This window comes from Furipterus horrens, unplaced genomic scaffold (genome assembly GCF_987537825.1).
Source record: "Furipterus horrens unplaced genomic scaffold, mFurHor1.1.pri manual_scaffold_3, whole genome shotgun sequence".
In the NCBI taxonomy this organism is placed as follows: Eukaryota; Metazoa; Chordata; class Mammalia; order Chiroptera; family Furipteridae; genus Furipterus; species Furipterus horrens.
In genome coordinates this window covers 109,711,977-109,733,122 of record NW_028327173.1, presented here as the reverse complement: position 1 = coordinate 109,733,122, position 21,146 = coordinate 109,711,977, and the positions used below count along the sequence as shown (strand labels likewise).

General features: G+C 38.8%; 2 protein-coding genes across 2 annotated transcripts in view; one reads left to right on the top strand and one right to left on the bottom strand.

Moving 5' to 3' along the window:
- Positions 1 to 4,422, bottom strand: part of THAP10 (THAP domain containing 10) — a 50,670-nt gene extending 46,248 nt beyond the window's left edge. The window contains 2 exon segments of the mRNA XM_090268311.1: positions 3,911 to 4,080; positions 4,083 to 4,422. Of these exon segments, the coding sequence (XP_090124437.1) occupies positions 3,911 to 4,080; positions 4,083 to 4,422 (510 nt within the window).
- Positions 4,423 to 4,636: 214 nt separating this feature from the next.
- Positions 4,637 to 21,146, top strand: part of LOC150015734 (uncharacterized) — a 52,018-nt gene continuing 35,508 nt past the window's right edge. Inside the window, exons 1-5 of the mRNA XM_090268310.1 lie at positions 4,637 to 4,878; positions 5,490 to 5,546; positions 15,368 to 15,455; positions 16,758 to 16,860; positions 20,168 to 20,371. Of these exons, the coding sequence (XP_090124436.1) occupies positions 4,831 to 4,878; positions 5,490 to 5,546; positions 15,368 to 15,455; positions 16,758 to 16,860; positions 20,168 to 20,371 (500 nt within the window). The 5' untranslated portion in view covers positions 4,637 to 4,830. The remainder of the gene's footprint in view (positions 4,879 to 5,489; positions 5,547 to 15,367; positions 15,456 to 16,757; positions 16,861 to 20,167; positions 20,372 to 21,146) is intronic.

The window sequence follows — 21,146 nt, the reverse complement described above, 5'->3', positions numbered from 1 at the left end:
CTCCCAGTGCCTGGACCCCCAGGTCAACCTGGGGACATCCTGACACCCCTCACTGAAAAGGCTTCCTCCACGAAGTGGCTGAATGTGCACCATGAGGGATTCAGGACACATGAGGTCAGACAGACGGAGGGGCATTCTAACTGAATCATACTGCAACCCTGATGCAGAATTGGAGGGGCATAATTCCAGGGTACTACATGAAACAATTGAGATCAGCAAGACTGGTGCACGGTGAGCAACAAGGACAGTGGCCTTAAATAGAACTGGTGTGGTAGGCAGGGACAAAAAAGCATGCAAGGACTTGTAGATTGGATTAATAATTTTGCTCTTTATCCTAAATATTGGGTTGGCTTAAAAGTTCCTATGGTTTTTTCCATAAAATAAAAGACACATTTTTCATTTTCACCAATAACTTTATTGATTTGGATAGTTTGAGTATGTCAGCTATCTCCCGCATGGTATAATGTTGATTGTTCTCGATTCTATATATTTTTTTAGACTTCTGGCCAAGATGGAGACCTAGACAGACACACTGCATCTCCCTCCACAACAAAGAAGGAATACAACTACTTCGAAATTAGAGACTGCCAGAAGTTCCAGAAAACTGAGCTGTATGGAAGTCCAACAAGCACAGATATAAAGAAGAAATACTCATCCAGACAGGTAGGAGGGGTGGAGCCGGGACAGAGAGGATGCAGTGTGGTGGTGGCAGCAACAGCAGCAATGGCAGCAGTGGCAGGCTGGCAGAAAGCAGTCTCACATTTTAAAAACTCGGAGGGACACCTGGGGAGCGCTCCCAGAACCAGACCAGACTGTGCAGCTCACAGTCCCAGCACTGGGGAAAATAAAGCCTCATTGCTTTTCACTGTGCAAACCAGTGGGGCTTGGGGTAGAGGAAGAAACTGCTGGTCTCTCAGCAGAGTCTGCTTGTTTAAAGGGTCCCCATGGTCCTAGAATGTCTGCAGACCCACCCACTCTGGGAACGACAGCCAGGACAACAGCTAGAGAGACGCCAGTCCCGTATGAAGTGGGAGAAGTGCCTGGAAAGGGGGTGAGTGCTGAGCAGGAGGCATTGTTCCCTCTCAGACCCCTCGCCCACAAACAGCGCCACAGCGTGGTGAAATGGGTTGCCCTGTACTGACCAACACCTAAGGCTCCGCCCCTTAAACATAACAGGAGTGACAGCTCTACCTAAGACACAGAGGCAAACAAACACAGGAACCTGTCAAGATGAGGAGACAGAGAAGTATGGTGCAAAAAAGGGAACGGATCAAGGTTCCAGTGGGAGAACTAAGCGACAAGGAGATAGCCAACCTAACACGTGAGGATATAGCCAATCTAACAGACACAGAGTTCAAAACACTGGTGATAAAGATGGTTACAGGCTTGACAGATAAACTATGTATGGCAGACGCATAAGAAGTGAAGGTTATGCTAAATGAAATGAAGGAAAATCCACACAAAACCAATGGTGAAGGGACTGAAACCAAGGTTCAAGTCAATGATTTGGAATACAAGGAAGAAAAAAACAGTCGACCAGTACAGAATGAGGAAACAAGAATTGAAAAAAATGAGGAGAGGCTTAGGAACCTCTGGGACAAATTTAAACGGCCCAACATCTGAATCATAGGGGTGCCAGAAGGAGAGGAGGAAGAGCAAGAAATTGGAAATTTATGTGAGAAAATGATGAAGAAAAACTCTCCAAATTTGGGGAAGGAAATAGACATACAAGTCTAGGAAGCAAAAAGTCCCAAACAAGCTAGATCCAAAGAGGACCACACCAAGACACATCATAATTAAAATGCCAAAGGTGAAAGATAAAGAGAGAATCTTAAAAGCAGCAAGAGAAAAGCAGAGAGTTACCTACAAAGGGTTGCCTATAAGACTATCAGCTGATTTCTTAAAAGGAACTTTGCAGGTAAGGAGGGACTGGCAAGAAGTATTCAAGGTGATGAAAAGCAAGGACTTTCAACCAAGATTACTCTATCCAGCAAAGCTATCCTTTAGAATGGAAGGGCAGATAAAGTGCTTCCCAGACAAGGTAAAGCTAAAGGAATTCATCATCACCAAGCTATTATTATATGAAATGTCAAAGGGACTTACTTAAGAAAAAGATCAACATTATGAACATTAAAATGACAACAAACTCACAGCTACCAACAACTGAATATAAAAAATAAAAACAAAATCCAACTAAGCAAACCAGAATAGGAAGAGAATCATAGGTATGTGGATGATTTGGAGGGTTATCAGCTGGGAGGGGGAAGGGGGAGAAATGAGGAAATGGTGCAGGGATTAAGGAGCATAATTGGTTGGTACAAAATAGACAGGGGGAGATTTAGAATAATACAAGAAAGGGTGAAGCCAAAGAACTTATATCCATGACCCATGGACATGAACTAAGGCAAGTGGGATTGCTGGAGGGAAGTGGGGTACCGGGCAGAGTGAAGCAAAGGGAAAAAAATTGGAACTACTGTAACAAAATATTCAATAAAATATACTTAAAAAATGTTGATTGTTCTCAAGGTCTAGTTTGATCACTATCAACTTCAACTGGTCTACCTGACCATGGAGCATCAGCCAGTAAGAAATCTCCAGCATGAGATTCACTGACCACTTCACCAATCACTTTGACACATTTGATCAGTGACAGCTCCTTCTCCATATACTGCACACAACTGTTGTGTGTTTCAGTTGTGTTTTTACCTTTTTTGAGATAATAAAACATAATATGCTGAAAATGTTGCGTATTTTCTTCCATCTTCAGTATTTAAATGGCTACACAAAAATTCACCAATTCCGATTTTTTAAAAATGTATGCTGATATGACAGCTGTCACAATACAATCTAAGAAAATTATCTTGAATGAAGTAAAGACAACTAAGCGCTATCTTACAGAAAAAAACCACATGAATTTTTGGCCAACCCAATAATTAGAGGATGCCATAAAAGGGTCTTAAGCAACCACTCCAATGTAGGAGCAGGTTGGTATTGCAGAGTTTGGGTCTGGCAATCCAGCCCTATCACTATTGCATAGGCTAAATTATGACTCGATTTTATCTAAACATTACTTATTTCTACAAATGAGAAGAGTTCATCCAAACCTGACCTGTGTGTCAGATGGGTACTAGACTTATGGGATGACCACTTTATAAGTTATATGAACGTTTAATCGCTAGGTTGTACAACTGATACCAATATAATATTGTATGTAAACTATATTATTTTTTTTTAAAATCTCACCTGTGACACTTGGCTTTGAATATACAGAAGTATTCATAGAATATTAGAGCTGAAGGAAACCTTAGTGCTCATCTAGTCCAAATTCACAATTTATGCATAACGAAGACATTCCAGGAGGCTAATAATTTCCTCAAAGGCCTATAATCTGTGCTCTAGGTTTAAGTTTCATAATCTCAAAGAAGGCTTCTTTAAGATGGGAAGGGGTAAGAAAATGGTAGGGACCAGATGCAAAATATCAGTGTTTATAAGGATAGAGACAGCAGACAGATGCAGGCCAGATGGGGGAAATCCAGCTTACTAGGATCATTTAACTTAAGGCAGCTAGTGGTAATGGGAAGTTTGAGAACGGGGATTGTTTATCAGCAAACCTCTTCCTCCACCACTTTGACATGTATAATTGACATTTCCTCAGGCTTGTGTCTTCCGTAATGTTCTCCAAAAACAATTTCAAGCACCCCATTCCCTGAGATTTGCTCAAATAAAACTTCTATTTAGAAACTCTGGAGTGGAGGTGAAGGCGACTTTATAATCTGAAGGACAAGGGTGTTTGGTTTGTGTGAATTTTTGGGGAGGAGTCGGTATAAGGAACTGCAATTGCACAGTGTTCATGCTAAATAGGATCTTAGGAATCATCTTTAATGCACACTCCCAATTTTACAACGGAAACCTTTCCCAAAATGGCAGTAAAAGGAGGAGCAGCAGCCCTCTTCCTGGCCCGCGAGAGTGTACAGGGGGCTGGACGCCGGGCAGCCTCTGAACGCCTGATCGCCTGGGGCTCGCCTCCCTTTTCAGGGTCGCCCGCTGGGTCTCCCTCTTGTTCCCCCGTAGGTGCTGGGGAGGACAACTGTGCATGGTGGGCATGGTGCCCGCCGCGAGCTTCAGGCGCTGGGAGAAGCGCAGGTTCTTCTGGGTCACCGAAGAGACGTCAAAACCGGCGGGAGCGCAGTGGTCAGGGCCGGTCACGGAGTCGTCACTGCCCCCGGACCAGTCGGCGCGGCTGCCCCACATGGAGTCGTCCCACAGCAGCAGCAGCACCTGGCCCTTGGGGAAGAACAGCTACTTGCCGAACTGGGGCTGCTGCGGGCGGCCACGCCGCGGGCTGGCCCCGAGGCGGCCTCGGTGAGGCGGGGCAGGGGCCCGCTGCTTTCCGCGCGCCTGTCCATGCCGCGTCCTGCCCATTTCCTGCCCCTATCTCCGGCCACCGGCGGGGCCGAACTGGGGCCCCAAGTCGGGGGGTACCTGGCTCTTGGATATCTTCCTCTTCCTCCCGGCAGTCCTCCCCAGTGAGAGGGATACGAATTTCGCGCGGACAGAGCTGAGGTGGGCCGTAAACAGGCCCGGACCGGAAGTGGGGGTTGTCATAGCTACCGAGGTGGCCAGCCTTGTTCCCGCTCCCACAAACACAACCAGATGCTCTAAGGTCTGTTTTGCCCAGTTGATTTGGGAGAGGACCCGACCGGAAATCGCCGTTTCTATGGTAACTGCTGAGCGGGTTGCCTGGGACTTGACCCCTTTTGGGCTCATTGAATCTCTGCTGTAAGCGTCACTGCTAAGGCACATCTAACAGATTCTGGACTGTCTCCTGCCATGATTCCCGGGAAATACCGTTCTGTTTCTGGCCGGGCTACGAACAACGTAGGTTGGGTTTCCCAGTTTCCCTTTCTTTCCATTCGTATCGTCCTTTTTGTCTGGCGTCTTCGTCCTACGTAATGTATTACTGGGATCAGGTCTGCTGAGTCTACTTAAGCTATTGTCTGACCAAGGCTTCAGATTCGTGGACTGGACCAAGGCTTTTTGAGGGTATTAATATTGTATGATGGGTATTCAAAGACTTGTCCCAGATGTGGGCTTCCCAGAAGGTGGAGCTGGGCTGCTGTGAAAGGCTAAGATTCATTTACATTCCTTTAGTCAATTTTTTAAATTAAGAAAATAATTTATTATTAGCAGACACCCATACCTCCTTCACCCGTTCCATTTACTTTAGTCCGAAATGGCAAGTGTCAAAATCCTGAGGTTCTAAGTAGAGGGTTAAATTGCTGCAGACATTTTAGAAAATAAATCACAGTGAAACCTTTAATTCTTAATTGTGATTTTATTATTTTCAGCAAATTCTCAGAACATTGTCATATACCAGAAACAAAAAGCAAGCATTCCGTTTGTTATATCTTTATTTGTACTATTTTGGGGAGGAGTGTGTGTGTGTTTAAGTTAAGAATATATTTTATGGTTTAATTTTTACATTGCAGGTGAACTGTGGGCTTCATCTGGTTATTCAAACATCGTCTCTTCCTGAAAAAAACAAAGTAAGAGATAGTAGCATGATTTAAAGAGTAGAATCTGAACTGGAAATTTTAAGTACATTTATTTTAGTCTCCAGTTTAAACCTAATTTTTATTTTCTACCTACATAAAGTAAAAAAGGAACTTTAAAAAACTGAATCTTATTTCACCAATTGCAAGAGGTAAGGTGTTTTTTTAAAAATTTAAACATTTCTTAAATCAGAATCCTTTCTAAAATGAGTGGCACATTCTCATTGTCATTCAATTGGGAAAGGTTTTTTTGTCTAAGTAATGGGTAAAATATGGTGTGTCTTACTACTAATGGAATCTTACACAGTAATGGATAAAATGTGCTAATTTGGGGGGACATATCTATACATTTCATTTAAAATAAGGGGAGAAAAATAGATTAGTAGTGGAAATAAATTAGCTTAGTGCTATTTAAAGTTAAGATATGAAGATGAGATTCTTTTTTCCCCAATTTCCCCATATCTCTGGTATTTCCATAATTTCTGGCTTCTCATTTGATTTTTGAGGTACATATGTTTTTCTTTCCCTTCTGTCTCGCTTCAGCACCCAAACATCCACCTCTCATACAGTTGTCTCAAGACACATTATAATTTTTCTCCTTTGATGAAGTTGTACACCTCAAACCATCCCAATTCAGGGTATTTTTTTTTTTTTTTTTTAATGAAGAAAATGTTAAAAAGATGTAACTGGAGGAACTCTAAAGTGAAGGGCAGACTTTACAGATAACAGCATTGGAGGGTAAGTAGGGGCATGAGGAGGGTGGATGAAGGACACAAATCAAGGAGGCGGCAGTTGATTACAATCTATATAAAAATAAACACTTGTAAGCTAGACCATTTGATCATTTTGAATAAATCGCAGTTAGCTAGGTTGAATAAGAATATTCTTTATTATAATTGGACATAATAGATTTCCTCCAAAGTTTTGTTAACTGATTTCACTGGACAAATCCTTTTCTAGTATTTCAATGTGTTTCTAGGAATACTGTGCTTCATCCAAATTCTTTCCAAACAATTCATTTACCCTTGTGTGGATATAAGTCTTGAGAAAATACCTTTCTTCATATAATTCTTAAGAAGATAAAGGAAATGCTGTTATAAGGTTTATAGTATGGATGAATCAGAAGCATCATAATTCTTTTTTTTAAGTATATTTTATTGATTATTTGTTACAGTAGCCCCAATTTCTATTCCCTTTGCTCCCCTCTTCCCAGTACCCTCTTCCCTCCAGCAGTCCCACTCCCCTTAGTTCATGTCCATGGATCATGCATATAAGTTCTTTGGCTTCACCCTTTCCTATATTACTCATAACTTTCCTCGGTCTATCTTGTACCAACCAATTATGCTTCTTAGTCTCTGAATCATTCCCTATTTCTGCCCGTCCCCCTCCCCGCTGACAACCCTCCAAATGATCCCCATCTTGTGATTCTGTTCCTGTCCTGGTTGTTTGAGTAATTTGTTTTTGTTTTTATTTTTTAGATTCAGTTGTTGATAGTTGTGAGTTTATTGTCATTTTAATGTTCATAGTTTTGATATTCTTTTTCTTAAATAAGTCCCTTTAATATTTCACATAATAATGGTTTGGTGATGATGAGCTCCTTTAACTTTACCTTGTCTGGGAAGCACTTTATCTGTCCTTCCATTCTAAATGATAGCTTTGCTGGACAGAGTAGTCTTGGTTAAGGGCCTTGCTTTTCATCACCTTGAATACTTCTTGCCAGTCCCTCCTTACCTGCAAAGTTCCTTTTAAGAAACCAGCTGATAGTCTTATAGGCAACCCTTTGTAGGTAACTCTCTGCTTTTCTCTTGCTGCTTTTAAGATTCTCTCTTTGGCATTTTAATTATGATGTGTCTTGATGTGGTCCTCCTTGGATCTAGCTTGTTTGGGACTCTCTGTGCTTCCTGGACTTGTATGTCTATTTCCTTCACCAAATTTGGGAAAATTTTCTTCATTATTTTTTCACATAAGCTTTCAATTTCTTGCTCTTCTTTTTCTCCTTCTGGCACCCCTATGATTCAGATATTGGTACATTTAAAGTTGTCCCAGAGGTTCCTTAACCTCTCCTCATTTTTTTCAATTCTTGTTTCCTCATTTTGTACTGGTTGACTGTTTTTTTCTTCCTTATATCCAAATCATGATTTGAACACGGGTGTTTTTCCATTCACCATCGGTTTTGTGTGGATTTTTTTTCGTTTCATTTAGCATAGCCTTCACTTCTTCCCTTATGCGTCTGCCATACTTAAGCATATCTGTCAAGTTGGTGAGCATCTTTATCAAAAGTGTTTTGAACTCTGCGTCTGTTAGGTTAGCTGCCTCCTCATTTGTTAGGTTGGCTATCTCCTCATTTCTTAGTTCTCCCACTGGAACCTTGATCTGTTCCTTCTTTTGCACCATACTTCTCTGTCTCCTCATCTTGACAGGTTCCTGTGTTTGTTTGCCTCTGTGTCTTAGGTAGAGCTGTCATACCTGTTACATTGTAAGGGGTGGAGCCTTAGATATTCATCAGTACAGGGTGACCCATTTCACCACATTGTGGTGCTAAGTATGGGGGAGGGGCTGAGAGGGAACAATGCCGCTTCCTCAGCACTCGCCCCTTTTCCAGGCACTTCTCCCACTTCCATATGGGACTGGCACCTCTCTAGATGTTGCCCTGGCCGTCATTCCCAAAGTGGGTGGGTTTGGAGACCTTCTAGGATCATGGGACCCTTTAAATAAGCAGACTCTGCTAAGAGACTGGCAGTTTCTTTCTCTGCCTCAACCCCCACTGGTTTGCACAGTCAGAAGCAATGAGGCTTTATTATCCCCAGTGCTGGGAGTGTGAGCTGCGCGGTTTGGTCTGGTACTGGGAGTATGCTGCAGGTGTCCCTCTCGACTTTTTTAAATGTTTGTGCTTTCCACTGGTCAGTCGCTGCCGCCGCTGCTGCCCCAACTAGACTGCATCTTCACCCCGGCTTTGTCCCTGCTACCTGTCTGGATGAGTATTTCTTCTTTTTATCTTAGTTTGTTGGACTTCCATGCAGCTAGATTTTCTGGAACTTCTGGTTGTCTCTAGTTTTGAGACAGTTGTATTCCTTCTTTGTTGTGGAGAGAGATGTGGCATGTCTGTCTAGGCCTCCATCTTAGCCAGAAGTGAGAAGCATCATAATTCTTTTAAAATATATATTTAAGGGTTTTTTATGGCTAATCATGAGAGGTTGTTTGATTTAATTTTTTTCAGTTCTGTCAAATAATTTAAAAGAGAAATCTCTTCTTAGACCGTTTAGGCATACAATTTTTTTATATTATAATTGGACACTTAAAAGAATTCTAATGATAAGTGTTTTTCTAACAGAATTTAGTTTTTTGCTTTTGTTTTTGAGAAAATGATGTTTTTAAATTTTCTTTTATTCTAATTATTTTATTCATTTATTTTCCTTTTTTAATCATTTTTCTATTACAGTTGTCCCACTTTTTCCCCCATTGCTTCCCTCCACTCCACCCACAGTCAATCCCCACCCTATTTCCATGTCCATGGGTCATTTATTCTAGTTCCTTGACTAGACCCTTCTCTTTCTTACTCCTCTTCTCTCCCTCCCCCGCCCCCCTTGTCACTGTTAGTCTGCTCCTTGTTTACATGCCTCCGGTGCAATTTTGGTCATCTTTTGTGTTGTTCATTAGTTTCCTGTATTAGATAATATCATATGGTATTTGTGTTTCATTGCCTAGCTTATTTTGCTAAGCATAATTCTCTCTAGTTCCACCCATGTTGTTGCAAATGGTAGGAGTTCCTTCTTTCTTTCTGCTGCATAGTACTCCATTGTGTAAATGTACCACAGTTTTTTGATCCACTATCTACAGATGGGCACGTTGGCTGTTTCCAGCACTTGGCTATTATGAACAGTGCTGCTGTGAACATAGGGGTGCATAAGTTCTTTTGAAGTGGTGTTTCAGGATTTGTTCAGTATAAACTTAGCAATGGAATTGGTGGATCAAAAGGCAGTTCCATTTTTAGTTTTCAGAGGAAATTCCATACTGTTTTCCATAGTGGCTGCACCAGTCTGCATTCCCACCAACAGTGCACTAGGATTTCCTTTTCTCCACATTCTCACCAGCTCTTGTTGTTTGTTGATTTGTTGGTGATGGCTATTCTGACTGGTGTGAAGTAGTATCACATTGTGGTTTTATTTACATCTCTTGATGGCTAGTGATGTTGAATATTCTTTCATAGGCCTATGGATCCTCTGTATGTCCTCTTTGGAGAAGTGTTTGTTCAGGTTCTTTGCCCATTTTTTAATTGGGTTGTCTGTCTTCCTGGTGTTGAGTCATATAACTTCTTTATATATTTCAGAGATCAGACCCTCGTCTGAGATACCATAAGCAAATATGTTTTCCTATATGGTTGGTTCCCTTTTCATCTTGCTGTTGTTTTCTTTTGCTGAACAGAAACTCTTTAGTTTGATGTAGTCCCATTTGTTTATTCTTTCCTCTATTTCCCTTGCCTTAGGAGATATGTTGGTGAAAATATTGCTACAGGGGATATCTGAAATTTTTTTGCCTATGTATTCCTCTAGGATTCTTATGGTGTCACAGCTTCCATTTAAGTCTTTTATCCTTCTTGAGTTTATTCTGGTGCATCATGTAAGTTGGTGGTCTAACTTCATTCTTTTGCATGTCCCTCTCCAGTTCTACAAGCACCATTTGTTGAAGAAGCTCTTTTCACATCATTTTGTGTTCCTTCTCTCTTTGTGAAATATTAGTTGACCATAGAGACCTGGGTCTATTTATGGGCTCTCTGTTCTGTTCCATTCATCTATGTGTCTGTTCTTATGCCAGTACCAGACTGTTTTGATTACAGTCACCTTGTAGTATAGTTTGATATCAGGTATTGTGATTCCTCCTACTATGTTCTTCTTCCTCAAGATTGTTGTGGCTATTCAGAGTCTTAGTAGGTTCTGTATAAATTTTTGAAGTATTTGCTCTAGGTCTGTGAAATATGTCATTGGTATTTTAATAGAGATTGTGTTGAATCTATAAATTACTTTGTGTAGTATGGATATTTTAATGATATTGATTCTTCCCATCCATGAACATGAGATATGCTTCCATTTATTTGTATCTTCCTTAATTTCTTTCTTCAGTGTTATGTAGTTTTCTGAGTACAGATCACTTACCTCCTTGGTTAAGTTTATTCCTGGGTACTTTATTTTTCTTGTTGCTATAGTAAATGGGATTATTTTTTTCTAGTTTCTGTCTTTGATATTTTATTGTTGGTGTACAGAAATGCCTTTGATTTCTGAATATTGACATTGTACCCTGCTATTTTGCCAAATTTACTTATTAGATTGAGTAGTTTTTTCATGGAATCTATAGGGTTTTCTATGTACAATATCATGTCATCTGCAAATGACAGTTTTACTTCCTCTTTTTAAATTTGGATGCTTTTAATTCTTTTTCTTGTGTTATAGCTGTGGCTAGAACTTCCAAGACTATGTTGAATAAGAGTGGAGAGAGTGGACATCCCTGTCTTGTTCCTGATCTCAGGGGGAATGCTTTCAGTTTTTGTCCATTGAGTATGATGTTGGCTTTAGGTTTCTCATATATTGCCTTTATTATGTTGATGTATGCTCCCTCTATTCCCATTTTGCTGGGTGTCTTCATCATAAATGGTGTTGTATTTTATCAAATGCTTTTTCAGCATCTTTTGCTATGATCATGTGATTTTTGTCTTTCATTTTTTTTATGTGGTGTATTACGTTTATTGATTATGTAACATTAAACCATCCTTGCATCCATGGGATGAATCCCAGTTGATCATGGTGTATGATCTCTTTAATGTGCTGCTGGATCCGGTTTGCCAATATTTTGTTGAGGATTTTAGCATCTATGTTCATCAGCGATATTGGCCTGTAGTTTTCTTTCTTTGTTGTGTCTTGACCTGGTTTTGGAATTAGAGTAACACTGGCTTCATAGAACGAGTTTGGGAGTCTTCCCTCTTGGATTTTTTGGAATAGTTTGAGAAGAATAGGAGTTAGTTCTTACGTAAATGTTTTGTAAAATTCACCTGTGAAGCCATCCTGTCCAGGGCATTTGTGTGCCTGGAGTTATTTGATTAGTGCTTCAATTTCACTAGTTGTGATTGGTCTGTTCAAGCTTTCTGGTTCTTCTTGATTCAATTTTGGAAGATTATATGTTTTCAGAAATGTGTCCATTTAATCAGGTTGTCAAATTTCTTGTGATACGGTTGTTCGTAGTCATTTCTTATAATCCTTTGTATTTCTGTGGTATTGGTTGTGATTTCTCTTCTTTTGTTTCTGATTTTGTTTATTTGGTTCCTCTCTCTTTTTTATTGATGAACCTGGTTAAAGGCTTGTCAATTTTGTTTATTTTTTTCAAAGAACCAGCTCCTGGTTTTATTGATCTTTTGAATTGTTTGTTTAGTCTCTATGTCATTTAATTATGCTCTGATTATGATGATTTCCTTCTTTCTACTTGCTTTGGCTTTGTTTGTTGTTGTACCTCTAGTTCTTGTAGCTGTAGGGTTAGATTTTTTATTACAGATTCTTCTATCCTTTTTAGGTAGGCCTGTATTGCTATGAACTTTCATCTCAGGACTGCTTTCACTGTATCCCATAGGTTTTGGGTTGTTGTGTGTTCATTCTCACTTGTTTCCAGAAACTTTGTGATATCTTCCTTGATGTCATTGTTAACCCATTCATTATTTAATAGCATGTTATTCATTCTCCATGAGTTTGAATGTTTTTGAGTTTTTTCCTTGAGGTTGATTTCCAGTTTTAAGCCATTGTGATCTGAGAAGATACTTGATATAATTTCAATTTTCTTGAATTTGTTGAGGCTTGTTTTGTGTTCTACCATGTGGTCTATCTTTGAAAATGTTCCATGTGCACTTGAAAAGACTGTATATTTTGCTTCTTTGGGGTGAAAATTTCTATATATATATCAACTAAGTCCATCTGATCTAGAGTGTTGTTCAATGCCTCAATATCCTTGGTGTTTCTTTGCCTCGAAAATCTGTCCATTGTTGACAATGGGGTGTTAAAGTACCCTACTATGAGTGTGTTGCTGTCAATATCCTTCTTGAAGTTCCTAAAGATTTTCCTTATATATTTAGGTGCTCCTAAGTTGGGTGCATATATGTTTACAAGGGTTATATCTTCCTGATGGATTGTTCCCTTAAGTATTATGAAATGTCCTTTTTTTTCTTTTTATGGCCTTTGCTGTGAAATCTGTTTTGTCTAATATAAGTATTGCTACCCCAGCTTTTTTTCATGTCCATTTGCTTGGAATATTTTTTTCCATTCCTTCACTTTCAGTCTGTGTAGATCTGTTGTTCTGAGATGGTTCTTTGTAGACAGCATATATGTGGGTCATGCTTTCTAATCCTCTCAGCTACCTTATGTCTTTTGATTGGTGCATTTAATCCATTTACATTCAAGGTTATTATTGATAGGTACTTATTCACTCTCATTTTCCTCCTTTGTACTTGTGTTCCTCTCTGTCTCTATGTTTCTTTGTATTCTTAAAGCAGACCCTTTAGCATCTCTTGCAATGCTGGATTGGTGGATATGTATTCTTTTAGCCTTCTTTTGTCTTGAAAATTCCTTATTTCACCTTCCACTTTGAATGAGTGGCTTGCTGAGTAGAATAGTCTTGGATGTAAGCCTGTGTTTTTCATTGCTTGGAATAAAATTTTTTGCCATTCCCTTCTGGCTTGTAGTGTTTCTGTTGAGAAATACGATAATAGCCTTATCGGAGGTCCCTTGTATGTTATTAGTTGTTTTTCTCTTGCTGCTTTTAGGATTCTCTTTTTGTCTGTGAGTTTTGCCATTTTAATTATGATGTGTCTTGGAGTGGACCTGTTGGGGTTCATCTTCATTGGGACCCTCTGTGCTTCCTGGACTTGTGCGACTCTTTCTCTCATCAAGTTAGGGAAGTTTTCTGTCATTACTTTTTCATACAGGTTTTCTATCCCTTGCTCCTCTTCTTCTCATTCTGGTATTCCTATGATATAGATATTATTATGTTTTATGTTGTCCTGTGACTCTCTTAAAACCTCTTCATTCCTTTTCAGTCTTTTTTTATTTTGTTGCACTGTGTTGGAATTTTTTTCTACATTGTCCTCCAGCTCCTTGATCCGATCTTCTACTTCCTCTAGCCTGCTTTTAATTCCTTCTAGTGTGTTTTTTAACTCAGAAATTTTATTCTTCACTTTCTTCTGGCTCTTACTGGTAACTTCTATGTCCTTTTTCATGCTGGTGTAATTCTCAGTAAGTTCCTTGTATTTTCCTCGGAGTTTTTTGTAGTTTTCTTTGAGTTTGTTGAGCTCATTGAGCTTCCCTACAATCCACCTTTTGAATTCCATGTCTGATAGTTTGCTTACTTCTATTTCATTTAGCACTCTTTCTGGGGATTCCTTCTATCCTTTCAATGAGGGGTTGTTTATCTGTCTCCCCATTTTTGTGACTCTTCTTGTTTGTTTCTGCTTCTTATATTGATCTGCACTTCCTATATCTGGCCCTGGTGGCTTCAGATCATTATCCATTCTGTGCCTAGGCAGCCTGTTGGAAACTACCAGGATGTACTGCCTTTGTCTTTCTCCTTTAGTTGTTAATCTATTCAATCTGTGATCAGCTGTCAGGCTGAAGCACTGAGCGTGGGGCAGATTAATTCCTGAGGTTGAAGCTATTGGTTCTCCTCAGGCTATCCCACTTGGAGAGGAAGTGGTCTGTCTGCAGTATGGGAAATGAGTCAGCACTGGGACCTGGTCAGGTGCTCCTTCAGTTCTCTCCTCAATGCCCCCACTCCAACTCTCCTTAAGTGTGTCTAGTCCTCTCTTTCCTTCCTCTGTTTGAGCCCAGAGTAAGTGGGTGCCAATATATTTTCATACATGATCCATTTAAGGGCTCTTTTTCTCCAGCTGTTTCTTTCAGGCCATCAAAAAACCCTACAGCTTTTCACTTTTCAAAACTGGATGCTATCTTTCTGTTCTGTTGGTGTAGGCTGGGAAGCCCAGCTGGCAGTTTAGACCTTGCCCTTCTCAGGGGGATCCCCTGCTTCAGGGCTGTTTCTCATTCCCTTCAGCTGCCACCTATGGGATCCTAGCCAGCCCTTTCACATCTCCGCACTTCCTACCAGTCATATTGTCATGAAGCAGTCTTTTCTGTATCTCCGTGGTTATATCATCTCTCCAGCTAGTGTTTAATTTGTTATTCCAGATGATTTCTCCACAATTAAGTTGTAATTCCAGATTGGGCCTGGGAGGAGGTTAGTGTAGCTTCTGCTTACTGCTCCATCATCTTGGATCTTCACTTGAGAAAATGATTCTTTTAATCATTGTATTTGTGGTGAGGGTATGGAAGAATTGGAAGTGCCTTAGATTGGAACATGGTTTCATGTGATCTCATGGAATTGACTATGATTATTTGTGTGTATGTGTTAAAATAAACATAAAATTTATAATTTTAAATTGTAAGAATCAGTGGTATTAAATACATTGACCATGTTGTGCAGCCATCACTACCATCTATTTCCAGAACTGAATGTACCCATTAAGCAGTCACTCCCCATGCTCCTACCTCAGCCAGCTGGAAGCCACAAATCTGCTTTCTGTCTCTATAGATTTTCTTATTCTTGATATTTTATAAATGCCATTATACAATATGTGGCATTTTGTGTCTGGATTCTTTCACTTAGCATGATATTTTCAAGGTTCATCTGTATGTTGTAACATGTGCCAGTTATTGTATATTAATTTATAATTATCTTTATTACTAATTGATAAGTTCTTATCCAATTTTTTTTAAATGTTTTTTTTTTAGGTTGAATTCAGGCTAAATAAAGAAGCACCATCATTACCTGGTCGACTCTTACAACATGACCTTGAAAGAAACTACTCAACTAGGCAAGGTATTATCAGTGAGTGGAGTTCAGATATGGTTTATTTTCTTTGAGTAATATTGTTTAATAATTGACTTTATAGATCCAAAGAGACTTGAATAAAAAAATGAAATGGTTAATTGGTTACCAAATTGGTTTGGTACTTGTTCAAATCATAATGTATTTTATATCCATAGCACAGTAGATTATTTCCAATACTGAAAAGATACTGTATTTTATTTTATTTTATTTTATTATTATTTTTTTTTGACCTTAGAAACAAACTTTTATAGCCCATAAGTTGATTGCAAAGGGATTTTAAGACATGCCAATAAAACACACAGGAAACTGGAAATTTGGGTACAGGAGAGAAGGTTTCAGGACTTGGTTTATTAGTTAGTTAGGGCTTCTCTTTTCCAAGAAAAAGATACTGTATTTTAGTTTGGGGTGTGGACTATGTATAAGAGAAATAGGAAAGAATCTTCCAAATACTATATTAGAATGAGGAAAAATGGCTAATTAGTGAAGGTAAAAGTGTGGGAACACTGATCCTTAGGAAATACGAAAAAAGTAGGAAGAGTAGAAAGAGTGGGAAAAAAAATCTCCCTTACTAATATATATAATTATAGATATTATATGGGGCTCATCACTATAAGTGTACAGGGTTTGTTGACATCCACTTTGACCCTGCAGTATTATCTATAATAGTAGCTGAGTATACCAATAAAGTGATGATGGGAGGTTTACATTTGCTATCCAAACTATTTCTCTGTATTTCCTGTCTCAAAGTCATGTACTATGTAGCTTTGTGATAAACTTTTTGATATTTTGAAGGAGATGGAAGAGTAATAAGCCCTTCGCCTCGTAATAAATCATCATGCATCTCATCCACAACAAATGTGACAGAACTCTATGGGCTGGACATGAAAACTGCCATGGGCTCCTTATCAGCATTTGGAGATTCTGCCATTCAGATTCCTTCCAAGTCCAGAATCCGGCAGGGCTGTCATAGTGCTGGCCCCAATGTACCTGGTAATGAGGGACTATTGTCTCAGTTATAAGAGTTCAAATTGAGTACTAGGTGTCAGCATTATAAAGGGAAAAAAATAACATTAGATTATTTGGCAGACACAGTACACATAGTTTAGGTTTGAGGTGGAAAGAAACAAACTCAAATTTAGTAATTAATTTCAAATATGGAGAACTATGGAGACTGTTTTTTCTAGAAAAGATATTTGTAGGTACCAAAGTTCTCTAAATATAAGGTGACTTTAGTTTTAAGATTTTCAGGGTTTTTCCTTAATCAAGTAATTTGTATGTCATTTTCAATAGGTGATCATATTAATTTGGTGAGCTCATCAATGCCATCATTTCCCATTCTCCAGCGTTCTTCTGAAGAGAAAATTCTTTACTCAGACCGGTTGACCCTAGAAAGGTGAGGATAATTTATTTTATTTTATTTTATTGACTAGATAATGCATAGACATGGTACAAGATTTGAAAGGTACAAAAGTCTCTCTCCCTTGTCTTGTTCTCCAGCTATCCAGTTCTCTTACCACTGTTACCAATTTTTTATTTATCCTTTGAGGAGTTTGGGGAGGAGTTTTATATCTGTATAATGTAAAAAGCTTAACCATATTCTAAAAGAGTACTAAGTAATTCTAGAATATGACTGATGAAAATGGATCTTAGGATAGAAACAGCTTTGCAATATAGTCTTCACACAGGGTTCTGGGCCCTGTTCAGTTGAATTTCCTGTCCCCCTGTGGCTTCACCTCCTCCTGACCTCTCCTTCACTCACTCTGCCTCCTCAAATATACCAAGCACGCTTACATTTTGGGGCTTTTGCACTTACTGTTCCCAAATATCTGTAGGATCATTTCCTTTCCTCCTTCAGGTTTTTACTCAAATGCCATCATCTTAGGGATGACCTTCCCTGGCCACCCTCTCCAAAGTTGCAACCCTTTCCACCCTGACAGTCCCAAGCTCCCTTCTCTGCTTCATTTTTCTTCTTGGCACTTCACAGCCTCTAACATATTAAATATTTTACTTACAAAATTTATTACTTGTCTCCTCCTATTAAACTATAAGCTCCACAAACACTGGGAGTTTTGTTCAGTTCTGTATCGCTAGCACCTAGAACAGAACTTGGGACAAAAGACGCTCTTGACAGGATTTTTTGGAATGAATGAATATACTTGGGGCTTAATCACCATCTTTAAGTCCAAGAACTTATCTGCAGTAGGGAGGTGGGTGTAGGATCCCAACCCTTCCTTAGCAGTGCATAGCTAACAGCAGATGTTAAGCAAACTTAGCTTAGCAGTGCACACCTGACAGCAAATATCACAGCGCATTTGTATTTGGGAGAAAGCTCTCTGAGGGTGTGACGTGTTGTTTTGTAGGCAAAGTAACATTTGAGGGCCATTACTCTCATGATATCTTTGCTATATTGTTGGTTTTTGAAATTCTAATGCTATCTAATATTTATAACTTTCACAATATCATTTTAATGTTCTGATAGATTTTGTGGTAATTTTTCATCTTAGTCTTTAAAAATCCAGCCAAGAATAGTACCCTAACCCTTTAGTTCCATGTTACTTGAGACTAACAGGAGCCAGTATTTTTAAGGTTGTGACATAAGTTAGGCACTGTGTTGTAGCCTAGGGTGACTTGGCAGTTGTGAAGATGATCTTTGGCACGGTGGGCCTCTAGGGTAAAGCAGCAAACTTTGATCAGGTGGAGACTTGTTTACTTAGGAAAGTCAGGACCAAGGGAGTTGACTCAGCTTTAAAGGCTGGTTATGACGTAGCAGGATCACAAAAATGTCATAGGCTTAGGCACAGTTTGAGCAGTACCAGCATGTGCAGTCACAAAACCTGGGCTATCAGCAAGGCACTTGGGGATCATTATTTGAGAGCCATGGGTAACAGCAGTGATTTTTAAAGGGAGATCTGCAGTGCTGTGCCTTTTCTTACCCCAGAGACTGAGGGATCAAGAGTAGAATCCAACCCTGAGAAGAAATGGTTGGAGGAGCTAGGCTCTGACTGTTGTGGAAGTTAGGGTAGGCCTGGAGTACCAGGCAGGCAGCTTACCATCAGCAAGTAGAAATCAGAGACAAAAGCATAATCCAATAGACACCTCAGTAATGGGGTAGGAGGTGTAGCAACTCAGGGATTTTTTAGGCATAATAAACTCCCCTGGAGAGCACTGGGCAATAACTCAGTGTGTGTTTGCTATTTTGCTGGATGATAGGGACTTACAGGGTTAAGGGACGTGCAGGTGAGCCTTGGAGTTGGGACTTAGTCAGATCTCAGATTTGGAATCTGAGAAAATGATCATTTCAAGTTGCAGTGGCTTATGTAAGAGGTGGGTCAAAGTTTGTGTGTGTGTGTGTATGTGTTTCTATTTTAGTGATACTCAAAAATAGGATGAACTAGAAGCTGGGATATCAGTAAGTTTAACTGAGAAACAGAGGAAGACTGAAACAGGAAAAATGGGACAATATATGAGTTTTTGCTAAACTGATGCACAAAGATATAAATTTTAAACTAGAATACTTATAATTTATAAAACAAAAGTACCAAATGAGGTAGTATAATTAATTGCATGAAATGAATTCTGAATACTAAACACACATTAAAATAATTAAACTATTGCCTAATATTTTTTCTTTTCTTCAATTTAGACCAGTTTCTGCAGGGTCTGTGTTTTTAAACATCATACTTTGTCAACCATTATCATTCAGTTATTACCTTGTGCTAATCATTTTTTTCTCTTTATGTGGAGGATTCTGATCACTCACACAGTTTCCCTTACACTTGTAGAACTCTGATTTATTTGTTTTGAAGGTGTCATTAACTTGATTTTTACTGAAAGTATTTCTAATTAATTGCCGTATTAGAGTTGTTCACACTTTGATCAATAGAACTACATTATCCTTGAAGACTGTTGAAAATCTCAGAATAGAATCAGTTCTAACTGGCCAATTTATTACCTTAGTAGAATTCTTAGAGGGCCCTGCACATATTAACTTCACATGTAGTACATTATAACTTTTTGCATAATGGAGGTTTAGTGTTTTAAATATAGCTAAAGACATATATATTGGTAAGGTTTCATTGTGCCCAATAACATTTTAAATTTTTGAAAAGTTCAAAGTTAGTGTTGAACATGTAAACATATTCTTAAAACCTAAGTGTCTACAGAAATGTCCAAGAAAGGATGAAATTGTTTTCATCAAAGTGAACTGTAGATGACTCAATTTCTTGCTCTTCCTAAGATATCATCCAGTTGAAGAGTCTACAATTCTATGACAGACCCTTTTTTATTTTTTTTCCTTATGACTTAGTTACCTGAGCAGTCTTTGTATCAGTTGATTGATGGCAAGGGCATTTCTCTGGTTATGTGACATGATTCTTTGAATCATAATAAACCTCTGTTTCATAAGACATTTACATTGAGTGTTTTCTGATGTTAAGTTTATGTGAAGTAATTTATATTGGAGTTTTACAAATATAATGAGAGCTTAGGCTTCCTTTTAATAGTTACCCTTGTCAAAGTGTATTGGCTTTTATATGAATGATTTACAATTAGATCCAGGATGCTCAGTTCATGGAGGCAAGAAGTGGTTCTATTTACCTTTTTCTCCTCATAACGTGGGAGCACAAAGATACTAATAATATCTGTAAGAGGAGGCAGGCTGCCAACTCAGAATCTTATTAACTTTTTAAAATGTTTCTTAGGCAAAAGCTGACTGTATGTCCTATCATCGATGGAGAAGAACACCTTCGTTTATTGAACTTTCAACACAATTTTATAACTCGAATCCAAAATATTTCTAATCTACGGAGGTTAATATTCTTGGACTTATATGATAACCAGATTGAAGAAATTAGTGGGCTTTCTACTCTGAGATCCCTCCGTGTCCTTCTGTTGGGGAAAAACAGGTAATCTTTGTAGAGGAGTTTGTTTATTTTACTTAGGACTCATGTTGAGAACTGTGGTATTTAGATGACAACTTAGTTAAAAAATAGTTAAAAACCTACTAGACTAAATGTATTGAAAGATTATTTGAATGGATTAAGATTCAGCCATCATTTGTTCTATGAGATTCAATTTGACAATGTAATTTAAACCAAATAACAATTTTTAAGTGTGTATTTTGTTACTTCCATTGCTTTCCAGTGCCATAGTTTATGTGGAAGTTAAAAGAAGATTCCGCATTTATGTTTTCTTAGGCTACATTTTAAGCATGTGTATTCACTTTCGGCATATGTGTTTCACTAGTGATTCTTCTCAGTGCTTGACTGAAGGTAGACATTTGATACTCTGTGGTTGTCAGATTACTGACTGATTCTTGTTCATGTAGTATTTTCAGTATCCAGTTAAGATCACATCCTGTGTGAATGTCCCCAGTTCTTTTTTATAAGGCTGCATTATGTAGTGCAGCTACATGACTCCTGACTGACTTCCTTGTGATTTGTTCATGACTTTTCTTTCCGTTCTGCTTCGCTGGATAGCTTTTGCAATGCCTAGAAAAAAGGGCTGTTTGGCAAAATTCAAAATGATTTTTATATTATCAAATGACAAAATTTAGATATGGCATTATACCCAAGTTTGATTCCCTTCCCCCCGTCTTTTTTACCCCACAGTACAGATCTTGAACTACCTCTTTATTTTCACTAGCCAATGGTAATATAAATTTTTCCAAGGTCATGTCCC